Source organism: Chinchilla lanigera, unplaced genomic scaffold (genome assembly GCF_000276665.1).
Source record: "Chinchilla lanigera isolate Chin_1 unplaced genomic scaffold, ChiLan1.0 scaffold00001, whole genome shotgun sequence".
NCBI classification, from domain to species: domain Eukaryota; kingdom Metazoa; phylum Chordata; class Mammalia; order Rodentia; family Chinchillidae; genus Chinchilla; species Chinchilla lanigera.
In genome coordinates, this window is record NW_004955402.1 from 11,647,408 (window position 1) to 11,670,218 (window position 22,811).

General features: G+C 47.0%; 1 protein-coding gene across 1 annotated transcript; it reads left to right on the forward strand.

Annotated features, from left to right (window-relative positions):
* The first annotated feature begins 1,752 nt into the window (after positions 1-1,752).
* On the forward strand, positions 1,753-22,603 carry Riok3 (RIO kinase 3). Its single transcript, XM_005372704.2, has 13 exons — positions 1,753-1,977; positions 7,824-7,939; positions 9,308-9,453; positions 9,545-9,652; positions 9,851-9,960; positions 10,810-10,953; positions 13,393-13,520; positions 15,242-15,439; positions 16,548-16,707; positions 18,124-18,204; positions 18,289-18,378; positions 19,236-19,343; positions 21,064-22,603. The coding sequence occupies exons 1-13, from the start codon at positions 1,915-1,917 to the stop codon at positions 21,169-21,171; spliced, it is 1,560 nt and encodes a 519-aa protein (XP_005372761.1). The 5' UTR covers positions 1,753-1,914; the 3' UTR covers positions 21,172-22,603.
* The last annotated feature ends 208 nt before the right edge of the window (positions 22,604-22,811 follow it).

A 22,811-nucleotide genomic window follows, 5' to 3' on the forward strand; every position in this document is an offset into this window, starting at 1 on the left:
AGAAGTATCTTCTTAGTAAGCAAATCTGAAAACACTATTCTTCCCCGTTACTGACTGTACTCCTAGCTCTGAAGCCCTTTGCATTTAAACCTCTTGGCCCTGGCCTTCCCTGCATTCTCCGAATCAGTATTTTCCTTTGTCCCTGTTGTACCCTAGATCCAGACCACTCAGTCTTTTCTGCGGTGGTCTGATGCAGTGCCCTTTGTTACACCGACCACCCACCACTCTGACGCCTGTCATTAGCAAAGGCTGGAACAACTGGCCTCCTCCTCCACATCTACAACGGGCCCTGCACTCACTTCTGGCATCGAAACTGCTGACATTTTAACATGCTTTTGGTCAGGACTTCGAGGTACCTGAGGAAGGGAACCTGTTTTTATTCATAGTTATCACCCTACTGTTAGGGACCTAGATAAAAATTGGACGGAAATTGTTGAGCAGACAACCTAATGCGAATATTTAAACTCCTAGTTTTATTTTCAATGTCCTGTCCTTTTCTGACATGTTCTCCATATGGTCCCTTGCTAGCAGATTTCGGTCATACATGGCTTCTCAGCTTATCTTTTGGGTTTGCTCTTTTCCTTTTGATCTTTTCTTCAGACATTCTTGGTCAATTAAAAGGAGTCTCCAAGAATTTCTCTCTCCTGTTTCTTACCCAGAATTGAGAGGGTTATTTCATAGCTGGTTACACCCATCCCCCTTCGACTATTTATGCTACAATTATAACTTTGTGGACACTAACAGGGGACTACATTTCCACATGCATTCACATACATGGGCAGCATTTGCTGAGCATAGGTCTGCACTGCCTTATAAGCCACAGTGTCCAGTATTTTAGTTAGCAGCCTTTGTAAGACTCAGAACATGTTCTGACCTAGAATGAGATGGCGGCAAGAGCTGTGGCAATCAAGTCATCAAGGTTTCCTGCTGAGCCTCTCCAGCATGGACAGTTAGGGGCCTGACTCGGAAGTGAGATCCAGCCCAGGCTGTTATCCAGTGTGTGTTTCTGAAACGCCTGATGGTCATTCTATAGACACCACAGAGCCGTCTGTGCACCTAGACTGCCTGGGGCACCACTTGTTAGCTTTGTTATTTTCTGGTTGTCCGCCTTACTTTACTTCAGCTTCATTGTCAGCAAGATTGAGCTAAGGACAGAATTTGAATGAATAGGGAAGGATATGCTCAGTTATTTTAACCTAGTCAATTTATGAAAGTTTCACTACAGAATACAGAATCCATACTTTTTATCATGCAGTCGTATTTTTGCTCCATGTCTTTAACACAGTTTACAGACTCCGTATTTCACACCCTGCCCTCAAAATACAACTGTAATCAGGACAACTCCGACTGTCTCCTTCAGTCCCTATCGCCTGACCCGGCTCCTCTACATCTGTCTCCCAAACCGTCCCAGTTTAGAATTACGCCGGGAAATAATGAATGAACAGAGTCTGGTTTATTTGTAGTCCACACGGTCCGACCTATTTAATTAGACCCAACAGCGTCTTCTCGGGCTGCTAGGGAGGCAGGAAGAGGCAGGCGGTTCAGAGACAGCGTAGAACCTGGGCCAGGGGACGTCACACCGCGCCCCACTGCTGAGACCACGGGCACAGCCCGGCGTACCCCACCACCCACGACCCCAGCCTAGTGGGCAGTGACCGGAAGTGCGGCCCGCCCGGGGGCGGAGCAAGATAGTTTAAGGCGGAGCCAGGGTGAATTGACCAATCAAAAGCGAGTACCCGCGCGGTGAGGGCGGAAGAGAAGAGGTCTAGTTCCGGACGCGGCGACTACCGCCGCCATCTGTCACCTTAATTCCGGCTCCCAGTGCCGGTCGCTGCTACTCTTCCCGTCTCGGCGGGATCCGCTTCGCGTCTTGACACCTCGCTGCTCTGTTCTTGTCTCCGCCTTCTTCCCCCAATGGATCTGGTGGGAGTAGCATCCCCTGACCCTAGGCCGGCAGCGGCCTGGCGACCCAGCAAGGTGAGTGGTGGTCGGGACAGGCGTACCTGCCTTGGTCACCCGGACTTATTCTCCCGGACCACCGGGAGAGGGGTACGGGAAGTGCTAGGGGAGGGATCCCGACGAGCTCGACCCAGGGCATCGGGTAGGGTGGTGGGAAGAGGCAGCGGGGTCCGAGAGGCTGCGCTGGTGGACTGGGGTCTGACTTTACATCCTCACATTTTTTTCTGAATCCTGGTAGTATATATTGAGCAGAACTCTCTTTACAGAAGCTGGCACCGGAGGGAAACAAGCACGGTCTTGTTTTTCACGGGCTGAGTCAGCCCAACACGCAGAAAGCGAGACAGAAAGTTGATTTAGGAACCTGTTTCCTTAATTTGACAAGTGTCGTCATCCCAATTCGGTAATTTCTTGTTTTTGAAGTGGTAAAGATAAAACCTAGGCGCACCCACCCTCCTCAACGCACATACTGACCTGTACACTAGGTGCTTTCATAGCGAAGTCTTTTTTTGTTTGTTTGTTTTTCCGGTACCAGGAATCGAACTCACGACCTCGCTCTTGCCAGGCAGGCGCTGTGCCACTGAGCTAACTCCCCAGCCCCAATACTACGTGCCTTGAGACGTGTTCCAATTTTCATAATCTGCCTGCCTGGGCTTTAGCGTTCAAACTTTTTCCTAGAATGCCAAACACAACACCTGTACCTCACGTCTAGTTTTAAGTTTTCAGGTTCCTCCTGTTCATGTTATTCTCGTCAGAAGGACGTAAGGGCTTCTGCCTGTGCATTGAGGGCTCAGATGAGAGCAAGAGTTCTTCCGTGGGGATTTGTGTCCCTCAAACTAAGGTTGTGAAGGAGGCCAGCTTTGTTTTTCACCTTCATAATTGTCTTTTTCATGCTAACACAGAACACTTGTTTTATTTAAAAGTTCACCTGTTAATCTTGTGGGTCCTTCAGTCTTGGTCTTACCCAAAAAGGGATAACTTGCAATTAGGGAATATTGATTTTATAAAAGTTCCTACACAACTTTAGGAATAATCTAAGATATTCCATTCATAAGTATGTTTACATCTACATGTTATGTTTTGTATTTTTTCTGTTCAGACTTTTTTACGTGGTCGGTATCAATGGGCTAACTTAGTAACAGAGGCTATTAAATATATACTCTATATATTAAATTTTTCCAGTTAAATATCCATGAACTTTGGTTAAAAAAAATTGAAATGAGACAGATTGCTCTGAGTACATTCTAACCTCAAAACAAATTTCACTTATAAGACTCTTAGTAAATATTTTAGATCAGTCATATTCTTATTTTTTTCATATTCTCATTTAAATGAACATCAGAACTCTAAAATTCCACTTTTATCATTTAACAAAAAATATGCTCCAGGGGTTACTGAGTTGGGAAGATGGGGGTTTCACAGGTGAATAATTTGAAAGCAGCTGAAAGCATTACTTGTATTACTTCTCCTCTAAACTTTCTCCTATGGAAAACCCAAAGGAGTCCTAGAAGCCTACATGGAGGGAGGTGGAGACTTGAAGAACTTGAAAATTGGAAGGAATGTTTAAGGCCAGTGATTCTCAAAACTTTTTAGTTAGGATCTTTTATACTTCGAAAAATCATTAAACCAGGCATAGTGGTACACACCTGTGATCCCAACACTTGGGAGGCTGAGGCAGGAGGATCACCACAAGTTTGAGGTCAGCTTGGACTACATAGTGAGTTCAAGGCCAGTCTAAAACTATATAGCAAGACTGTTTCAAAAAAAAAATCATTGATGACTCCAAAGAATTTTTGCTTATATTGTTCATATCTATTGATATTTGTCACATCAAAAATTAAAACTGAGAAGTTAAAAAATCAGTAAAGCCATTTAAAAGTCATATTAAAGTAACATTTTTATATTTAAAAACTTTTCCAAAAAAAATTAGTAAATAGTATTGTTGTACATTTTTGCAGATCTCTTTTATGTCTCATTTACTGAAAGTGTCTGGATTCTCAGATCTCTTTTTTCATTCAGCTGTAGTGTGTTTTGACTGAAGTGTATGAGAAGGATCCATCCCTACAGATATGTAGTTATAGCAGATATAATGGGAGGTGGGAAATATAAACACAGTAGAAGCACTGAGAACAAACTGAGTTAGACTCTAAAAAGACCCCTTTGCTACATTAGAAAGTTTTAGAAAACACAGGATTTCCAGTTCCAAAATGCTGAAGTACTGGGTTGTTTTTTTTTTTTTTTTTTTTTTTTGAGACAGGGTCTTATTGTGTAGTTCAGGCTGACCTGGAATTTACTAGGTACCCCAGACTGACCTTGAACTCATGGTGGTTTGCCTGTCTCAGCCTCCCAAGTGCTGGGATTACAGGTATGTGCCACCATACCCAGCTGTAAAATGACTCAGATACTCTACCTGGATTATCTCCACCAGCTGTATGGCTAGAAAAGGGATCTTGTGGGTTGTGGTTTTGTTGACTTGCTTCAGCTGACTTTTTTCTTTTTGTTTTTTTTCTTTTTTTTTTTTTCGGTACCGGGAATCGAACTGACGAACTCGCGCTTGCCAGGCAGGCGCTGTGCCACTTAGGTAAATCCCCAGCCCCAGACTTTTTGTTATTATGTGTAAGCCTCAGGTTTGTTTTTGATTTTACCTGATTCCTTTGCCATGGTGGTCTTTAGTAAAACTTTTTTCTATAAAGTGGGACAAGTAGCTGAGGGTGCCATTAGGAGCTGGAAGGAAAGAGGTAGTTTCTCTGTAGCCCACAGCCAGCACGGGTGGGAGATTGTGGTCTTGCTGAGAACTCAGAGAAACAGAGTTTAGGGTCCTGCAGCCACAGGGAAGAAAGACTCCAGAAGCCGGCTGCGGGTTTCTTGGGTTTCTTAGTGAGGACTGTGTGGGCTTCTCTTCATCTCGGTGCTGTGGGGAGAAGACAGGAGGAGCTGACTGGACAGCTGGGTAGAGTGAGGTTATGAGCTTCCTCCATCACCTGGGGTTTGTTGCTGCTAGTTCCATAGGTACTAGTTCCATAGTTACTAAAGAGTTTGACTTGCTGCAGTCACAAGATGGTGACAGAGAATCTCCACACTGCACCCCTGGAGCCTTTCCCAGAAGCCTCAGGCAGATTTTCCCAGCCCCACTCCAGGGCCAAGCTGGTTGTGCCCCGAGCTGGTTGTACCCTGGGGAAGATCAGGAGGGGTCTGAGCCCCCTGAAGCTGGCGCTCACACAGCCTGGGAGGTCTGGGGAGGCTCTGGGTGGCTGGATTGAAGAGTTTGGTTGCATTTCCAAGTGTGGGGCTGGCGGACCTTTCTGGAACCTTCCCTTACTGATCTCCTCTGAGGAAGTAGCCTCAGCAGAGGGGCCCAGTTGAGCTGGGACACCATGGTCGGCATTGAGCGCTTCTCGTCAGAAACTCTACCCTGGGCTGTGAGTATGACGGACCACTCCCCTTCCACAGGCTGCTGCTCTGTTGTGGCGTGCGTGGCCCCTAGTCAGTGGAATGTTGGCCCAGAGAACACAGACAGGATCCAGCTTTGTCTGGTGGCGTGGACACGGCCTTACAGAGGAGGTGACGTTAGTTGGTGTAAATAGAAAGGGAAAAAGACCTCGACAGAGAGAAAAGGCTGTGTGAGGGCACGGAGGGATGAGACGTAGCACACTTGGTGTGTGATATGTGTCACTGGAGTGCAGGACAGGAAAGCCGGGGCAGGGCAGTGGTGAAGGGCATTGCTTGCTGGGGAGTTTGGTTTTGTTGCAGGCAGCAGGCCATGTGCGGTTCACCTCCTGCAGGGGGGAAGCAGCAGCGCGAGGCTGCAGGAAATTCAGCCTGTGGGATCCTCCTGCCTTGGTTCAAGGCTGGACACTTCCACTTGCAGTCTTACCTGGGGTTAGAAAAGCCTTTGTCTCAGCTTCTGAACCATTAAAGTGGAGGTGATATTGCATCTACTCAGTTGTGGTCTGATTTGAATGATTTCTGTAAGTTATACATATCTAGCCAGGTGACTTAAATATAGGAAATATTGAAATGCTATCTGTTATGCTACTATTAGTCATTGTCAAATGTGAGTGAGAACTCTTGAGTTGGAGGATACAGTCATCGGCCTTGTGGAACCTGGACTTTGAAACTGTTCAGAACAAGCAAATCTAGATTAAAGAGCAGGAGGAAGTCAGCGGAATCACATAGCCAAGAGACTGGCTGTCTCTCCAGATTCCAGAGCGCTTCAGTTTTCGGACTTCAGAGTTCAATGGCTGATTCGCTCCGAGTGCGTCGCAGTCATCAGGCCTGTAGCCGACCTCCCTGGTTCCTCGGGTCTGGCCTTGGTGGAGGCTGGAACAATTCTGCACTGGTAAATGTAGTGTGTGCCAGGGGCCACGCACATCTCAGTCTCAGGGAGAGGAGGGACAAAACCAATCCTGATTCCCTCGGGTGGAAATACGCGATGTCACCTCTAGGTCCTGAGCCACATTTGCTCCTGAACTGCAGTTCAATGGAACTGCACAGGGGCCAGCTGCCCAGTGTCTCTGGGTGTCTCTGGGGCCTGTGCTGGCCAACCTTGGTTAAATAATGTGGCTCCCACAGGTGTCCTTATGTGCTACATTGTACATTAGGTGTTCAGTAAGGAATGAGTTTGGACTAACGTCCCAAAGGCAGTGGGAAGCAATAAAGGAGATTTGAGTAAGGAACCAGAGCCAATCAGATCTGTGCTTTTAGAAAAACCATCGTGTTGTGGTATGGAGAAAGGAAATAAGTGAGAAAGGAACAGAAAGATTAGTTAGAAATTAGTTGAGACAGGGCTGGGGATGTAGCTCAGTGGCACAGCACCTACCTGGCAGTGTGAGGCCCTGAGTTCCATTCTCAGTACCAAAAAAGAAAATAGTACAAAAAAAAGACCAAAAAGAAGTTAGTTGAGACAATTGTGAAATAAATCTCGAATTTGTCAAGAAGGTGGAGACAGTGGTATTGTTGCAGAAGGCCTCTGCTGAAGAAGGGTCTCAGAATAGTACTTTGCTGTAACCTTATTGTTTCACAAGTCTGTCTCTGGAATTCTAAAGTTTAGAAATCTAATTTTTGTGGTTTTGTTTTAGCATATACTGTGATGTCTTGGGCAGGTTTGACGCACATGTTTTACACTTAGCTAAGACTTATTGCTTAGATTAGAATGGTAGAACTGGGCCAGGTGTGGTGGTGCACACCTGTAATCCCAGCACTCAGGAGGCTGAGGCAGGAAGACAGCCACAAGTTAAGGCCAGCTGGCCTACATGGAGAGACCCTGTTTCAAAACAAAAAACCCTATACCGGGTTTGTTTTTTGTTTGTTTGTTTTCCGGTACTGGGAATGGAACTCACAACTTTGAGCTTGCCAGGCAGGTGCTGTGCCGCTGAGCTAAATCCCCAGCCCCTGTACTGGGTTTTGAATTGGACTAGCGCTGTGGTGCATGCTGTAAAATCTGCTTGGCAAGCCCTGTCCTACGCGGGGGAGCAGGCGGTTGGAACAAGGGAAGACCCTCGAACTCCTTGGCTTGTGAAGAGTGCTATGGTGGCCTGGAGCTTCCCTCAACAAGAGTGCAGCTACCAAGCAGGCCAGAAAGTGCTTCTGACTGTTTTAGTTTGTATTTACCCTTGTTTAGATTTGAGCTGGAGATGATTTTGCTTTTAAAATGATTTCTGCAGCTAAGGATGGTGGCACACACTGTAATCCCAGCGCTCGGGAAGCTGAGGCAGAAGGATTGCAGTGACTTCGAGGCCAGTCTAGGCTACACAGTGAACCAGCCTAGATTATATGGTGAAACCCTGTTTTAAAACACCAAAAAAGAACGTTCACTATTAAGAATTTAGCATTCTTTTTTCCTGTCTTTTTCTGTTTTAAATATATAGTGTCCGTGGGCTACTCCTCAAAAGACAATGTCCTGCTCCTTGTCTGATGTAATGAGCGAACAGTTGGCTAAAGAACTGCAATTAGAAGAAGAAGCTGCTGCTTTTCCTGAAGTCGAGTAAGTAAAATTCTCAAAGGATTTATTTTATCTAGTAGTTTCCTATAACAAAGCTTTGGGATTCGATGTGACAAGTGATAAAGAAACAGACTTACTAAAAGCAGTGCAGTAGAAGGAGGACCATAGGTGGAGCCAGCTGTTACTTGAATTTTGGTCCTGATCCCATGAGAGGTTGAGCATCCCTAAAATTCAGGGCGCTCAGAGAGTTTTAGATTTTGATTTGAATATTCAGATTAGGAATCCTCAACCATGAAAGACTGTGCAGAGGTTGTGAAATCTGAAACCCTGATGGTCCTGAGCCTATCTTTATTATCTTGGGTAATCTACGGTTTGTCTGGGTTTTTGTTTTATTTTGTTCTTTTCTTTTTTTAATTAGTCCATGTTTACCTTACATAATGTTACATTCCCTGTGGGGAATTGATACATGTGCATAATGCTGTACATCTTCATTTGTTGTCATCCACACCCATCCGTTTTGTTTTGTTTTATTTTGTTTTTTGAGACAGGGCCTACCTCTGCAGTTCAGGCTGTCTTTGAGCTCACTATTTAGCTCCAGCTGGCCTTGAACTCACAGCAGTCCTCCCGCCTCAGCCTCCTGAGTGCTGGGATCACAGGTGTGCGCTACCACACCTGGTTTGTTTTGTTTTTAGAGACCGAGTCTTGCTCTGTAGTTCAGGCTATCCTTAACTCACTGTGTAGTCCAGGTGGCCTCCTGCCTCAATGAGCAACACCGTAGAGGTAAGGGTATGTCCTCTGCACACTAGGATGTAGAACTGCCCGAGTTACTTCGGTAAACTTCCAGACTCCTCAAGTTGACACAGGGTATCAACCATTGCCCTGATCTCCACAGTGGTTCAGTGGGTTTTGTAAGTTAATGTTAATGCAGCAATTGAACTAGATGCGGTACAGTTTTCAAGTGTTTGTAGTTTATCTCTTCATCAGGTTTTGGCTTTGGTTTTGTTTTGTTTTTGAGACAAGGTTTGGCTATGTAGCCCAGGTTGGCCTGAATTCACATCAGTCCTCATGCCCCAGCCTCCCAAGTGCTGGGATTACAGGCATGTGCCACCATACCCACCCAGCCCTTACCAATTTTTATCTATCCTTTGGTTAGAACCCAGAGCAAATGTGTTCTGGGTCTCCCAGTGGGTTCTGAGCTTTCTCTCCTTAGGTCTCTTAACCCTGGCTGGTGTTCTCATGGGTGTGGATGTTGGTCTCGAGGCTGGCGGGGTTAGCAGGGTTCTTGCCCGTGGCTGCACATGGGTTTCCCTGAACAAGATGCGTTCTGCTCTCATAATCTGCAGGCTCTGTCTGCACCCGTGCATCACGTTACTTCCTATCTATTATGTGCCTGTCTGTTATTTTGAATAGCGTTGCTGAAGGACCATTTATTTCGGGGGAAAATGTTGACACGTCCAGTGACCTGATGCTGGCTCAGATGCTGCAGATGGAGTTTGACAGAGAGTACGATGCCCAGCTGAGGCGTGAAGAAAAGAAATTCAACGGCGACAGCAAAGGTACCGTGGCCTTTCTGTGAGACTGCAGTGGTGGGAGGGAGCGCTTACACCGTGCTCCTAAACAAGTCTTCACCTCTTTTTGCCTTTTCAGTTTCCATTTCCTTTGAAAATTACCGAAAAGTGCATCCTTTTGAAGACAGCGACAGCTCTGAAGACGAGGTTGACTGGCAGGACACTCGCGACGACCCCTACCGGCCAGGTACGGCCTAGACTTTCGAGGGGGACACTGAGGGGCAGGAAGACTGATTTTTTCCCAACACACCTTTTAGTTTTATATTCATCTTTGAGCCACATTCGGTAGTTTACTGTTAGATCCAAATGTCCGTTCAGACAGTGTTGTCTGTAGCAATTTAGTTTTTCTATTTTCATATCCTTGGCTTGTTTTAATCACCTTTAGCAAAACCAGTTCCCACTCCCAAAAAGGGTTTTATCGGAAAAGGAAAAGACATCACCACCAAACACGACGAAGTGGTGTGCGGGAGGAAGAACACAGCAAGAATGGAGAACGTAAGTTACGGGTTCTGTCTCTCTCGAGAGCTTTGCATGTGAAGACACTGTGAAAACAGGGTGAGGAATAGTCTCTCAAATTTTTCTACAGCTGTCCTCCTTCCTAAAGATATTTCAGATCTGAAAACTCAGCCACCAAAGAAATATAAAGTGCCTCAGAATAAAACCCTCAGCAATATTTTGAAAACTAATTTGATTTATATTGCTTCTAATATTATTGAGTTCTTATACACATTTATTTTTCTGCATATTATTTTTTATAAAACAGCACCCTCTACCCAAGAAACAGGTAACAGTGGCTGCTGGAGCTAGGAATGGGAGTGAAAAATACTTCTGGGTTTTTTTTCAGCGCTGAGAATTGAATGTAGGGCCTCACACGCTGCTAACTAGGCAAGCGCTGTGCCTCTTAACTGTACCCCAGCTAGGAGTTTTTGTTTTGTGCCTGAACTGCCTACTGGGAAATCAGAAACAAAATGTAATTTTAAAGACCTAGCATTCTAGAGCTGGGTGTGGTGGTGCACGCCTGTAATCCCAGCACGCAGGGGGCTGAGGCAAGAGGAGCGCTGTGAATTCAGTGCGGGTCTGGGCTACATAGCGAGTTCGAGACCAGCCTGCACTGCACAGTGAGTGAGGCCTGTCTTGGAAACAAACAAAACCACTATTGTTTTCTTTGAATGAGTGAGTTTTTGATTTTTTCTTTTTCTCTGCACTAGCTATGGGTTCTGTTTTTGTAGCACGATCAGTATTGAATAGGAAATCTGTCCCTAGTAAAGACTAATCTTCTCACTGTCGTTTTTTTAGTATCTTTTTCTAAAAATATTGAGATGCTGATCCTTCTGTTTTTGGCAGTTTGCACCTGGGTTTCAGGTAGGAGATGGGATTGGAATGGACTTAAAACTGTCAAACCATGTCTTCAACGCTTTGAAACAACACGCCTACTCGGAGGAGCGCCGGAGCGCCCGCCTGCACGAGAAGAAGGAGCACTCCACAGCGGTAAGAGTCTGCGTTGGCGTGAGACAAAACAAAACTCCACGTTTGGTACTTTCTCGTGAGATTGGTTTTCAGATCAGAGACATAAAGCTCGAATGGCTTTGCTCTTCGGCTTTTCAGATTTAACGTAATGTTTATTCATCACTTACGTTCACATTTTAGTGGCCGTAAATAATTTGGACTGTATAATTTACATTACACCTGAATGTTCCAGTATTTTTAAATAACATTATTTAAAATAATAATATTTCCTAGGCCAGGCATGGTGGTGCATGCCCATAACCCTAGCACTTAGGAGGCTGAGGCAAGAAGGTTGCTGTGAATCTCAGATCAGCCTGGGCTACACAGTGAGTTCAAGGCCTGCTTGAAATACACATTGAGACCCTGTCTCAAAATAAAAAAATTCTGTTATGGACATATTTATAACTTAATACTCTTAAGCTAGTTTAACATTAATGAAGATATTTACTCTCGTAAGAATAAGCTGATTTATTAAGACTTAGAAAAACTACAAGGATGCTAGGGGTGCTATTTAAACTCCAGTGATAAAATAAGATTTCAGTTAGGCTAGTGTGTGAGCATTTTCTTTTTGATCTCGGGCCCAGGTTTTTGCGTTAAAGGCAGAGTACAAAAGCCACAGCCGTAGCTCTGGAAAAAGCCTGGGAAGCTTCAGGGAGTCACATGAAGTCCACAGCTTGTCCCACTGGGAGAGAGGGGGTCGCCTCATGGTCTCCAAAGCTGCCTGTGTTGCAGGTGCCACCCTCGTGCACAGGAAGGGGCTGGGGCCCCTGGAGGGAGATGTCTGGAAGGGGGCGCCTTGTGGGTCCTCTGGAGAGACCTTCCCAGTGCCCACCCCTTGCCCCCTGCGTCCCCTGGCTGGGCTGGGAGGAGCGGAACGTGCTTGTTGCTGTAACTGGGAGGCAGCAGGCGGTGCCACCTCCTTGCCCAGGCTTCAGTTTGCTCCTTCTGGGGCACGTTGGTCTCCGTGGGGACAGTCGGGGAGGGCACCAGAGGAGGCGAAGGTACCAGAGGGCAAGGAGGCCAGAGCCTGCTGCCCAACATCGCCAGGGCCACAGAGCCATCTGGAGCCTGTCTCTGTCCCTGGTGCCCCTGAGTGCCCTGCCTGGGAGGAGGGTGCAGGCCCCAGGGCCAGGCTTCCTTGGAGAAGCCAGTGGCCCTCTGCTCCTTCCCAGCCCTGCCCTGTCTTTCCCAGCGAGTGGGGAGTCGGAGTGAGGCGGCCACATGTGCCATGAAGAGAAGGTGAGGGCCGTGTTGGGGCGAGGGTCCCCCTGTCGCCGGGGCCTGCGGGTGCCTGGGGCTGGAGCGCCTGGGATTTCTCTCCCCCTCGGTCTTCAGCACCGGGTCTTCACACTGGGGCCCTGGTGCGCGGAAGGAGAGCCAGTCCGGCCTCTCCCCAGAGTCTGCGGGGTGCAGCCATCGAGCTGTGCTCCTCAGGTGACACTGCCAGTGCAGTGGTGGGACAGGGACAGGCTGGGACAGACTGACCCTGAGGCGCTTTGCCCCATGTCTTCCCTGTGTCCTCCTTCAGAAATGGCCCCTGTGGGGAGTCACCTTCAGGAGCTCCCTCTGCCTAGGACATTGGTCACTGTGGCTGCACAGTCAGCCCCGACGTCCCTTTAGGGCTGCCCTTCAGGAAGCCCTGTGCGTGAGGATGACCGTCACAGGAGTACTGACTGGGACCCTGGCCTGGGGCACAGATCCTCGCAGCCCTGACTGAGCTGAGGGCCCAAACCCCACACCGCACCCCAGAATCCCTCTGCAGGTCTGACTTGGCGATGTGTCCTTGTAGATCAGCGGTGGTGAACCCTTTGCTTTAGAGACCAAATGCCCAGACTGTAACACAAAGCCCACTGATTTATTACAGAGTGCCAACGCTGCAATGAAACCTGAATACTAAGGTTTTAGTTTAGAAAAAACAACTCACACACTTGGCTCACGTGCCAACAGAGGGGGCTCTCTGCGCCCACTGGGGCTTGCGTGCCATAGGTTTGCCACCACTGCCATAGATACTCACTTTCAAAGATGTTGGAGTTGTTTCGTTTCATTTTATTGATTATATTTTTGAGGCAGGGTCTCGCTGTGTAGTTCAGGCAGGCCCTGAACACTGTGTAGCTCAGGCTGGCCTCAAACTCACAGTGATCCTCCTAACTCAGCCTCCTGGGGGCTGGGATTACAGGCGTGCACCACCATGCCCAGCTCTTTTTAGTTTGTATTAGTACCTGTTTAGAGGTTTTTTTATTTTTATTTTTTTGGGATCTTGACAGCACTCTTTTAAGAGCCTGATATACAGATAGATAAGTATGCATATTAAATAATAAAGGTTAAAAAGGTAAAGGTGCATTCTGAGTGTTAGATATTAGAAGTGGCTCACGAACTGTTTCATGATTGAGAGTCATTCTCACAGTGCCTTATCTTTCGCAGGAAAAAGCAGTTGACCCTAAGACACGCTTGCTCATGTATAAAATGGTCAACTCGGGGATGCTGGAGACGATCACTGGCTGCATTAGCACAGGGAAGGAGTCGGTTGTCTTTCATGCGTATGGAGGGAGGTAAATGAGCCGGCGGTAATACCACTGCCGTGTGTACGGGAGCGCAGTCCTTTGGTGGATTTATACAAAATCAAAGTGAATGCTGTATTGCAAGTAGAGTAATTTAAAAAGGGTAATAAAAAGTCTATAGGAAAAAAAATTTATGGACAGGAAGCTATTCCTTTTCCTGAACTATTTAACTTGTTTCCCTTACTAGATAAGACATATATTGAATTATACTTCTAAAAATAAAGTAGTAATGAATGTTGGGAGTCGGGTGTGGTGACACCTGTCATCCAGCACTCTGAGAGGCTGAGGCAGGAGGATCGCTGTGCATTTGAGGGCAGCCTGGGCTCCGTAATGAGTTCAAGGATGGCGATGGGACTCCTTGGTGTGAGAGTGCAGGGGAGGAGCCCGGGGCTGCGCGTGTGGAAGGCAGAGTCGCAGCCGTGCTGTTGGGGTGGACGTGGGTTGCTCATGGCTCAAGTGGCCCTTCCGCTGGGGTGAGAGCCTGGGGGAGGGTGCAGGGGATCCTTGCTAGACCAAATGGGCCTGAGGCTGCAGGGAAAACGAGGCCTGGGAGAGAAGTGTGGGTGCTGCCCCTAGGTGACAGTGAAGCCGAGGACGCAGGTGGGGGCCCAGGAGGAGGAGGGTTCCCCTGGTGACTGAGCCAGGTGGAGTGGGCTAGGGCATGGCCAGGAGGGGCTGTGGTCTGCTTCCCTCCATCCTGTCCCACGGTCACCCCTGTAGTAGGAGAGGGGTCACTGCATGCGTGTCACCTGCTGCCTCCTGTCCCCACTCTGACCCTCGTCCCTTTGTTGACTCCGGTGCCAGCACCAGGAGTGGTTTTCACAGCGTGCTTCCACACCCCACTCCCTTTGGAGCCCCCTGCTATCCTGGGGCCGTCCAGGCTCTCCCAGCCCCCCTCCACCCACCCCGTTACCTCCTGCTCCTCTGGGGCTCCCCCCAGTGCCCCAGGGCTCATCCTGTCTTCCTCCCGGCTTCTGGGAAAGTCCGAACCCCACCCACTGCCCTGGTTCCCTGAGGCTCCTCTTGTGCCTGAAGCATCCCCTGTCGGTCCCTGTCCCTTCCAAAGGGCCTAGGGTCTTTATCCTGTCCAGGCCCCTTTGCACTATCCTGCGCAGGGACCCCCTCTTCGTGTTTATATCTGCTCTGAGTGAGACAGTTATTTTTAAAGAGCTGTTCTGTGTGTTGCTTCTATTGAGATTTACCTTTGAATTCTCCTACATAGACTGTAATCTTTTTAACATTCAGATCTTTTCATTGTTTGCCAAGCTTGATTCCATAGTCACTAAGTGAACACTGTTTAAATTTAGGAGGCTGAGGCAGGAGGATCATGAGTTCAAGCTCAGCCTGGGCAACTCTCAAAATTAAAAAAAAAAAAAGAAAGAAAAAAAGAAAGGTGGGAGATACAGCTCAGTGCAAAGGACCCAAATTCAATCCGCAATCCACAAAAAAAAATGCAACAAAGCTGGGGGCGTGGTGAGTGAGTAGTCCTGTGAGTTTCAGAGTTCTGGGCAACATAGAGAGCCTCTACTCGCAACGAAACAGCTCCCAACCTAAGGTTTTATTAAGAGGGGAAACTGGAAGGCTTACAAAAGCCGAGACCCCTTGCTCTGCAAGCAGGTAGATGCACCTGCCCGTTACTGGATCTTTATTTGAAATCCTTTTACTTGTGAGCTGATAACTTACACTGATTTAATTTTTCTTCTTGCACGTAGCATGGAGGATGGAAGGGAAGACGTTAAAGCTATTCCTACAGAATGTGCCATCAAGGTATTTAAAACAACCCTTAATGAGTTTAAGAATCGTGACAAATACATTAAAGATGATTTCAGGTTTAAAGATCGCTTCAGTAAACTAAATCCTCGTAAGATCATCCGCATGTGGGCAGAAAAAGAAATGCACAATCTCACAAGGTAAAGAAAACCGTGTGCTAGAGGTAATCTTGGCCTTTTTGTACTATGACTATTAGCTGGGCAAAAAAATCCATGCTTTCTTCCCGTTCATCTACAGAAATAATGAAGGGCCTTGAAATTCTAGTGCTTAATGAGGCCTTCATAAGGAAATATTTCTGTGTATTTAAGCTGACTTCATCCTTTCAGAATGAAAAGGCCATTTTCTTTTTTCTTTCCTCTGTGATTTGAGGGGAGACTTAGGCATTTTCTGCCTAGGTATTTCATCATTCTAAATGTCCTTTTAAATTGTCTAAGAACTAAAATGTCCAGCTTCCAGTTAAGCTTAGCACAAATAATGATTTCCCTTTTTGCCTCCTACAGTGTTGTTTATTACATCTAATTTGTTAATTTGATGGGATGTGGTCTTAACCAATCAAATTGGAGTTTGCTGTATGAGACTTCTCAGTTCTCTACGAAGTTTCTTTCCTAGGAAGGATTTCTTTTATCAACCAAGAAATTGAGTTATAAACTTCATTATTAGTTAATCTTCTCATTAGCTATGGAAAACTTACTTGTAGTTTGTTGCTTTCTAAAGGTGTTTGCTTTCAGAAGTAATTATGTGTATTAGTTGCAAAATTCTCCTTAGAACTTGCTCGATTGAGTCTCGGCAGTCTTGCTGCCTCGCATTTCCTGACTGCGGGCCCCTCATCAGCATTCCACAGTGTTTAGTGTGAATGCAGAGACGCGTGCCCAGAGGTCGCCCCTCTGGGGCCTCAGTCCCTGTCCCTCTCTTCTAGCGCCAGTGTGTTGACACCTGTGTCCCCCACGTGGCCTGTGCCCTGAATGCCCCCTGCCTTTCCTCACTGTCGTAGAAGAGCCTCCTCCTGGAGGGCCTTCCGTGGCGCCAGCCCACACCCCTGCACACGCATGTGTCCCCTTCTTCCCCTCATCCCTCACATGACTGCCCTCCCACTGGTCCACGGCTTCTCCGTGGGCAGACGCGCGTCTCGCTGTGCATGTGGAGCCACGCTGCCAGGGTAGAATGCTGTGCCAGGTTAGGTATTTGTTGAAGAAATGACATATTTTCCCCTTCTGATCTTTATGTGCTTGATTATTTATTTCTGTGTAGAATGCAGAAAGCTGGAATTCCTTGCCCGACAGTTGTACTGCTCAAGAAACACATTTTAGTTATGTCTTTCATTGGCCACGATCAAGTTCCAGCACCAAAATTAAAAGAAGTAAAGCTCAGTAGTGAAGAAATGAAAGAAGCCTACTATCAAACTCTTCAGGTAAGTTGTGCCTTAAAAAGCATTCACATGCCGACTTTGAATATATTTCCTCTAGCCATGGGTGGTGGCAGCCTCCTGCAGTGCCAGCTACGCAGCAAGATCACCTGACCCTGGGATTTGAGACCAGCCAGGGCAACACTGGGAGGCCCCCCCTCTCCCTGCCCAGTATCCTCTAAACTGTAAAAAGTTTCCCTCAAGTAGTATGTTTCAAGGTGTTAAGGACAAACTAAAGTTTGTGAAGGAGTGTAACAAGAGTCCTCCTTACATCAGTATATGGCCTGGAGTGGTTTCACAAAATGCAAGATTCCGTGGAGCAAGAGAAAACTTTACTGTTCACCTTAGTTTAGTGACTTAGAACCTGCAACTGTTTTTCACAAAACTTCCTGAAATTGAACTGCGTTACTGCCTGTGGCCTGTGTAGTGCTTTCTCAGTGTGCGAGCCTCCAGGGATGCACGGTACAGGGAGGTCGAGGAAGCAGCCAGGTTGTAAGACAGGCGGAGAGGCATGGGGTGCGGCTGTTCTGACCTGAACCCTGAACCCACGCTAGTGCCCGAGGAAGCTGCCCGTGCCGCGGGACAGCAACTGCATTTCCTCTGAGGCCCCTGAGCTTCAGCCAAGGCTCTGAGTGCTGTCCGTAGCCCTCTGTGCTGCTTCAGCTGGCCCCAAGGAGCCGTGTTTCCCGTGTGCATGGGCCACTGTCCCGCGGCGGCTAGGGTGGGCAGGAGCATTTGCCCAGGTGAAGGTGCAGGGTGAGTTGGGGAGGAGGCCTCGTTCCCTGCCGGAGGACAATCGAGTCCATGTTGCAGGCTCCTTTGGGAGGTCAGGTAGCTGGGGACGAGACAAAGTGAACCTGTGCTGTTAAAATTCTCCAAAGGGCAGCAAAGAAGGCATTAATGTTGGTTTCCACTTGATTGTCCTCTGGTTTCTGGAGGGAAACAGTTTCGCCTGAGAATTTATATACATATATGTGTATATAATCCCATAGAGGTCAGCGTGGGGGTTTGCCCTTTCTAGAGGGCAGTGGCTACCTCAGCGCCCTGGTCGTCACTACAGGCTTGCTGCCGTCTTACCACGCAGGTGTGCAGCTCTGACCCGCAGCCTCTCCACGGTGCTGTAGGAAGGCAAGGGAGTCTTGTCATCGAGTCCCCACCCTCCCTAAACAGCAAAGAACAGTCCAGTCATAGATTATGCAGAAGGAAGCGAGTGGGGCTGAAGGTGCAGCTCAGTGTGGAGCACTTGCCTCACATGCACCAGGCCCCGGTTCAATTCCCGGCATCACCAAACAAAGAAAGAAAGAGGAAGGAAGCTCTTGGGCTCATTTTGTTTTTCTAGAAGAGACAGATTTTTACCCACACGTAATCTATGGCAAGTTAGAATTGTTCTTCACTTCTAAGTGTGCGCCTTGCCCCTCACAGCTGATGCAGCAGTTGTATCACGAGTGCACACTGGTGCACGCCGACCTCAGCGAGTACAACATGCTGTGGCACGCCGGAAAGGTGAGGTGCGCCTGTGAGTGCTGGGGTTGCGCTGCCCGCCGGGCTCCCGCACACGGATACAGCGGCGTGCTCTGTGTCTCACAGGTCTGGCTGATCGACGTCAGTCAGTCGGTGGAGCCGACCCACCCTCACGGCTTGGAGTTCCTGTTCCGGGACTGCAGGAACGTCTCCCAGGTGAGCCGTCGTCCAGCGGGCTGTGTTTGTGGGGTGGAACAGGTTCCTATGTTTTCACCTTTCAGAGATAAAGTGACCTTGAGGACCATGTTCTTAGAGATTGAGTGAAAGATATAAAGATCAGTTTATCAGATTTCATTTTCAGCAAGAATTTGGTCCCATGCCTCACATTTCAGCATAATTCCTGAGGAGTGAAATACGGGCTCCTGTGTTTAAACAGTTGAGTAGGCATTTACTGTGCGCGCGGTGCTTGCACATAATCTGGTAAAGGGTAAGCTTGCGTGCTTACTGCCCTTATTATTGCCCTTACGAAGAGGATCATGGCTGAGCGTGGTGGTGCGCATGTGTAAGAGGATCGCTGTGAGTTGTAGGCCAGCCGGGGCTACTTTGGGAGGTCAGTGGCTTTTAAGGCCAGCCTGAACTACACAGCAAGACCCTGTCTCAAAAAAAAAAAGATTCAGGGCGGTAAAACTCAGTAAGCAGAGTTGGACCCCATCTATTTGCCATTTTGAAGGGAACTGAGTTAGCAACAGAGTCAGATAGGAAAGATCTTTCTAAAAGATGGACTGGCTTCGAACGGAAATAACTTCCGAGTCTGCTTGAAGGTTTCACCTCCAGGGTTTAGGGATGTGTTGCATCTATGAAGCCAAAGTGCCAGGCGGGTCTCACTCACGCTGCAGAAGGCAGATGGCCACACACTAGATGCAGAAGGCGGAGCAGAGGTGTGGGAGAGGGCAGGGCAGGCAGAAGCTGAGCACAGCGAGGCCCCAAGCTGAAACCGCGTCTCGCAGATGCTCCCTTGGTTTGTACAAGAACCCTGTTAACGGCTCTCGCTGGCCCTCTTGTGTTTTGCTCAGTTTTTCCAGAAGGGAGGCGTGAAGGAAGCCCTCGGTGAGCGGGAGCTTTTCAATGCTGTTTCGGGCTTGAACATCTCGGCAGATAATGAAGCGGATTTCTTAGCCGAGGTGAGTGGCAGGCAGCAGTTGCTCACCTTGCTGGTGATCAGAGCTGCATGGAAGGCAAAAATTTTGCTCTCTTCCCCTAAACAAAATGAATTCTAGAATTTTCTTTAGATGGGTTTGGTCATTTTCAGGCTTAAAACTTAGAATGAACCCTTAGGAAAGCACTTCTTAAGCTTATGGACAAATAGTACATTTCCATTAGTCTCATTTCTGTTTCCTGAATGAGAAAGGTGACCGGCGAACACCCTGGTGATACAAAAATTAGTAATGTGCAGACCCCGCTCTTAACAGTGTTAGTAGTGGCCCTCTTTAAAAATACTGGGTCATAGTGAAGCTGCAGAGCCATTAAACAAAAACAGCTCCCTCCAGGGAAGACTGAACATTGAGCAAAGTTGTGGAACAACAGCTAATTATTCCCAGTGTCATAGCAAAGCAGAGTGAATCCAGAGTCTGTTCTGGAGCTTCCCAGCAGGACTTGCGCTCAGCTCTGCTGGACCCTAAGGCCAGAGGAGATGTAACCAAAACATGGTGAGTTCAGCCCCGGCTCAGTAGCTCAGAAGGTACTGGTAACTGTTTTCAGTGTTTTGGCGGATGTTGGAATTTCCTTTTTCATGTTTCCAGAAAGCTTTATAGAGTACAGGCGTTGCTCACTTAACGACTTAGCTGTTTGGCAACCATCAGACTTACGACCCACAGCTGGGACTTACAACGTGCCTTTCTTGCACAGTTCTGTGCATCTTGTTGATAGAACCTCAGTGTCTTTTTTTGCACAGTCCACCTTGTTTATACAATACTGTAATTTGTGCTGATTGTACTGTACAGTACAGTGCTCCAGTTTTATGTTACACATTACAGTACTGCATGTAAAACTTGCTTAAAAGCAGTCATGAAGTCAGAGTTTCCTTTGACCATTTCTTTGTTCTGAATATTGTAGTGTACATACTACGTGCAATTCCTTACTTATCGATAAAGTCGTTTAACGACCTAGTCTCAGGAATGGAACTCACTTGTTAACACGAGGAGTGTGTCTGTACACGTAAGACCTAACAGGTGCCAGTTGCTAGCTTCATCGAGGTATTAAATATTAACTGTGAACGTACACGCATGTCTATAATTCTGTTTTCTTGTCTTTTTTGGGGGGGACAGTCTCGCTATGTAGTTCAGGTTGACCTTGAACTTGTGATGGGGCAATCTTTCTGCCTCAGCCTCCTGAGGGCTGGGATTATAGCATTCGTCACCATGTCCAGCTTATGCACACTGATTCTAATTCAAGGCCAACATGTGTGTTACTTGTTTTTCTTTTAAGTCAAAAGATGATAAGTATGAGGAGTTTCCTCTAACCTAAAACAGCAGCTAGGCATGGTGGTGCACACCTGTTGTCCTAGCACACGGAAGGCTGAGGCAAGAAGATTGCTGTGAGTTCCACGCTGGCCTGGTCTACTTAGTGAGTTCAAGGCCAGCTTGAACTACACAGTGAGACCCTGTCTCAAAACAAAACAAAACAAAACAAAACAAAACCTAGAACAGTGTTCAGGTGTAATTGCAGTGTCGGCACTTTGTGATATGTAAGTGGGTTTTAGGTTGCAGTTTGGGCCCTCGGTCTCTGGAAGGTTCGCCATTGCTGCCCTAGGTAATTATTAAGAGAGTAGAAATATTGCCTAAGTCTACAATGTTTCTTTAAAGTAGGAACTTGATAAGTGGACCCCTTGTGTCGATTCTGTAGATAGAAGCTTTGGAGAAAATGAACGAAGATCACGTGCAGAAGAACGGGAGGAAAGCGGCTGCGTTTCTGAAGGATGACGGCGGCCCGCCCCCGCAGTGCGCCGAGTAGCGCCCGCCCCGCCCTGGCGGCGCAGCGGCCTTGGCAGCTGCCGCAGCCAACAAAGCCGCGGGCGCCCCGGGGTCCCCAGGGCAGAGGAGCGGACCATGGTGCTCCCGAGCGCTTCTCCATCGTAACCCATGTGCCAGATGTGCGGAACTTTTAGCTTGGCATTAAGAGAATAAAATGTCACTACCTCTCATCTTACGAACAGGATAATAGAGTTCTTTAACAGCTGTAGGGCATCAGGCGGAGGGAGACTGAGTTGTACATGCCTGTGCGTTGCGACGCAGATGGTAAAACCGGATCTAAACATGCCAGGAAAGGTCGGGTGTGTTTACAAGGGAGGCTTGGCCACAGCGCCTTCACTTTCTTCACCTCCTTGTTTTGTGTTGCACCTTTCCTCAAATACTTTATCAGCCACAAATTAGCCCTCCGCGATTATCTTTCGAGACTGACCGTGATTCTCAAGGAACACGTCTCCTTGGGTGGTGAAATTTGGCTTCAGGTTGTGGGTGGAGGTGGACGTGCAAAATGGTGCATCATGAAAATGAACGAAATTTTTAATTCTTTTCATGCTCGTGTCTAAGTAAAACCATCATGGCTTTTGGAAGAAGTGTGTGAGAACTTACCTAGCCAAATTTTAAAATTTCTCTTTCAGCTTTTCTATTTCCAGGCTAAAAGGTTAGGCTGCACCCCGAGATGTTATGCTCTGCATTATAATTAAAGTGTAAATTATGTGGGAAGACACAATACAAGACCTCATTATACTTTAATGCAGTGAAACGTTTCAGTTTACAGTTCACTAAAGCTATATACTTATTGATTGATTTTGAGAGAGGTAGAACAAATTAATTAGAGATATGAAAAAGTATGTATCAAACAACTTGGGCGCCACATTGACCAACGCATGTGAACTGTCTGGCCTCATTTCGAATATTCTTAGCCCTCGTTGGACAGTTCTTTTTGCAAAGCAAGCGCTGTGTTGGAGAAGCACATTGCTTCTTCTAGGATGGACATTCACAACTGCCATGTAATCACTGTCCAGTTCCCGAGGCCAGCTTGCAGCCCCTGAAGACCCAGACATTCTGGTAGTAGAAAGTAAAAATCTAGACATGACTTACATTTGAAAGCTTCTCTGTTAACATTATTTTAAAATGCCAAATACGTTCTTCCTAGAAAAATATTTATTTGTTGTTTCTATTATCGCTTTTAATCCCTTTCAGAAGAGTGTGATTTTGGATAGAACCATTACTTTTTGGAAATGTTTATTATTCTGAAACAGATTTACATGACTGGTAATTATTGACAGAAATTTCAGAGAACTAATTTTTAACACTTTTTTGTTTTGTTTTCTCACACACTGACACAAAGCAGCAAAGCAGTGCTTGGAGTGTGCTGTGAACATGACTTTTAAGAAATTAAAAATGCAGAGATCATTTTAGAACTGGCTGTGTGGTTTCTTTCCTTTCCTTACATTAGCTCCTGTTCTGCCACCAGGTCACCCTCTTTACATAAAATTAAGCAGTACTATTTTTAGAAGATTCCCCCCCTCAACTTCTACTTGAATTTCATCTCAAATGGTCTGTTTTACATTATAAATATGTTTTTCTTATAGGTCAAGTAATACATTTTTAACATAGTGGAAAAGA

Bases quoted from the DNA above. Each gene is read 5' to 3' on its own strand.
- Riok3 (XM_005372704.2), top strand. From the start codon at position 1,915: ATGGATCTGGTGGGAGTAGCATCCCCTGACCCTAGGCCGGCAGCGGCC. The intron at 1,978-7,823 runs GTGAGTGGTGGT...TTAAATATATAG, and splicing joins CGGCCTGGCGACCCAGCAAG to TGTCCGTGGGCTACTCCTCA. The intron at 15,440-16,547 runs GTAAAGAAAACC...ATTTCTGTGTAG, and splicing joins GAAATGCACAATCTCACAAG to AATGCAGAAAGCTGGAATTC.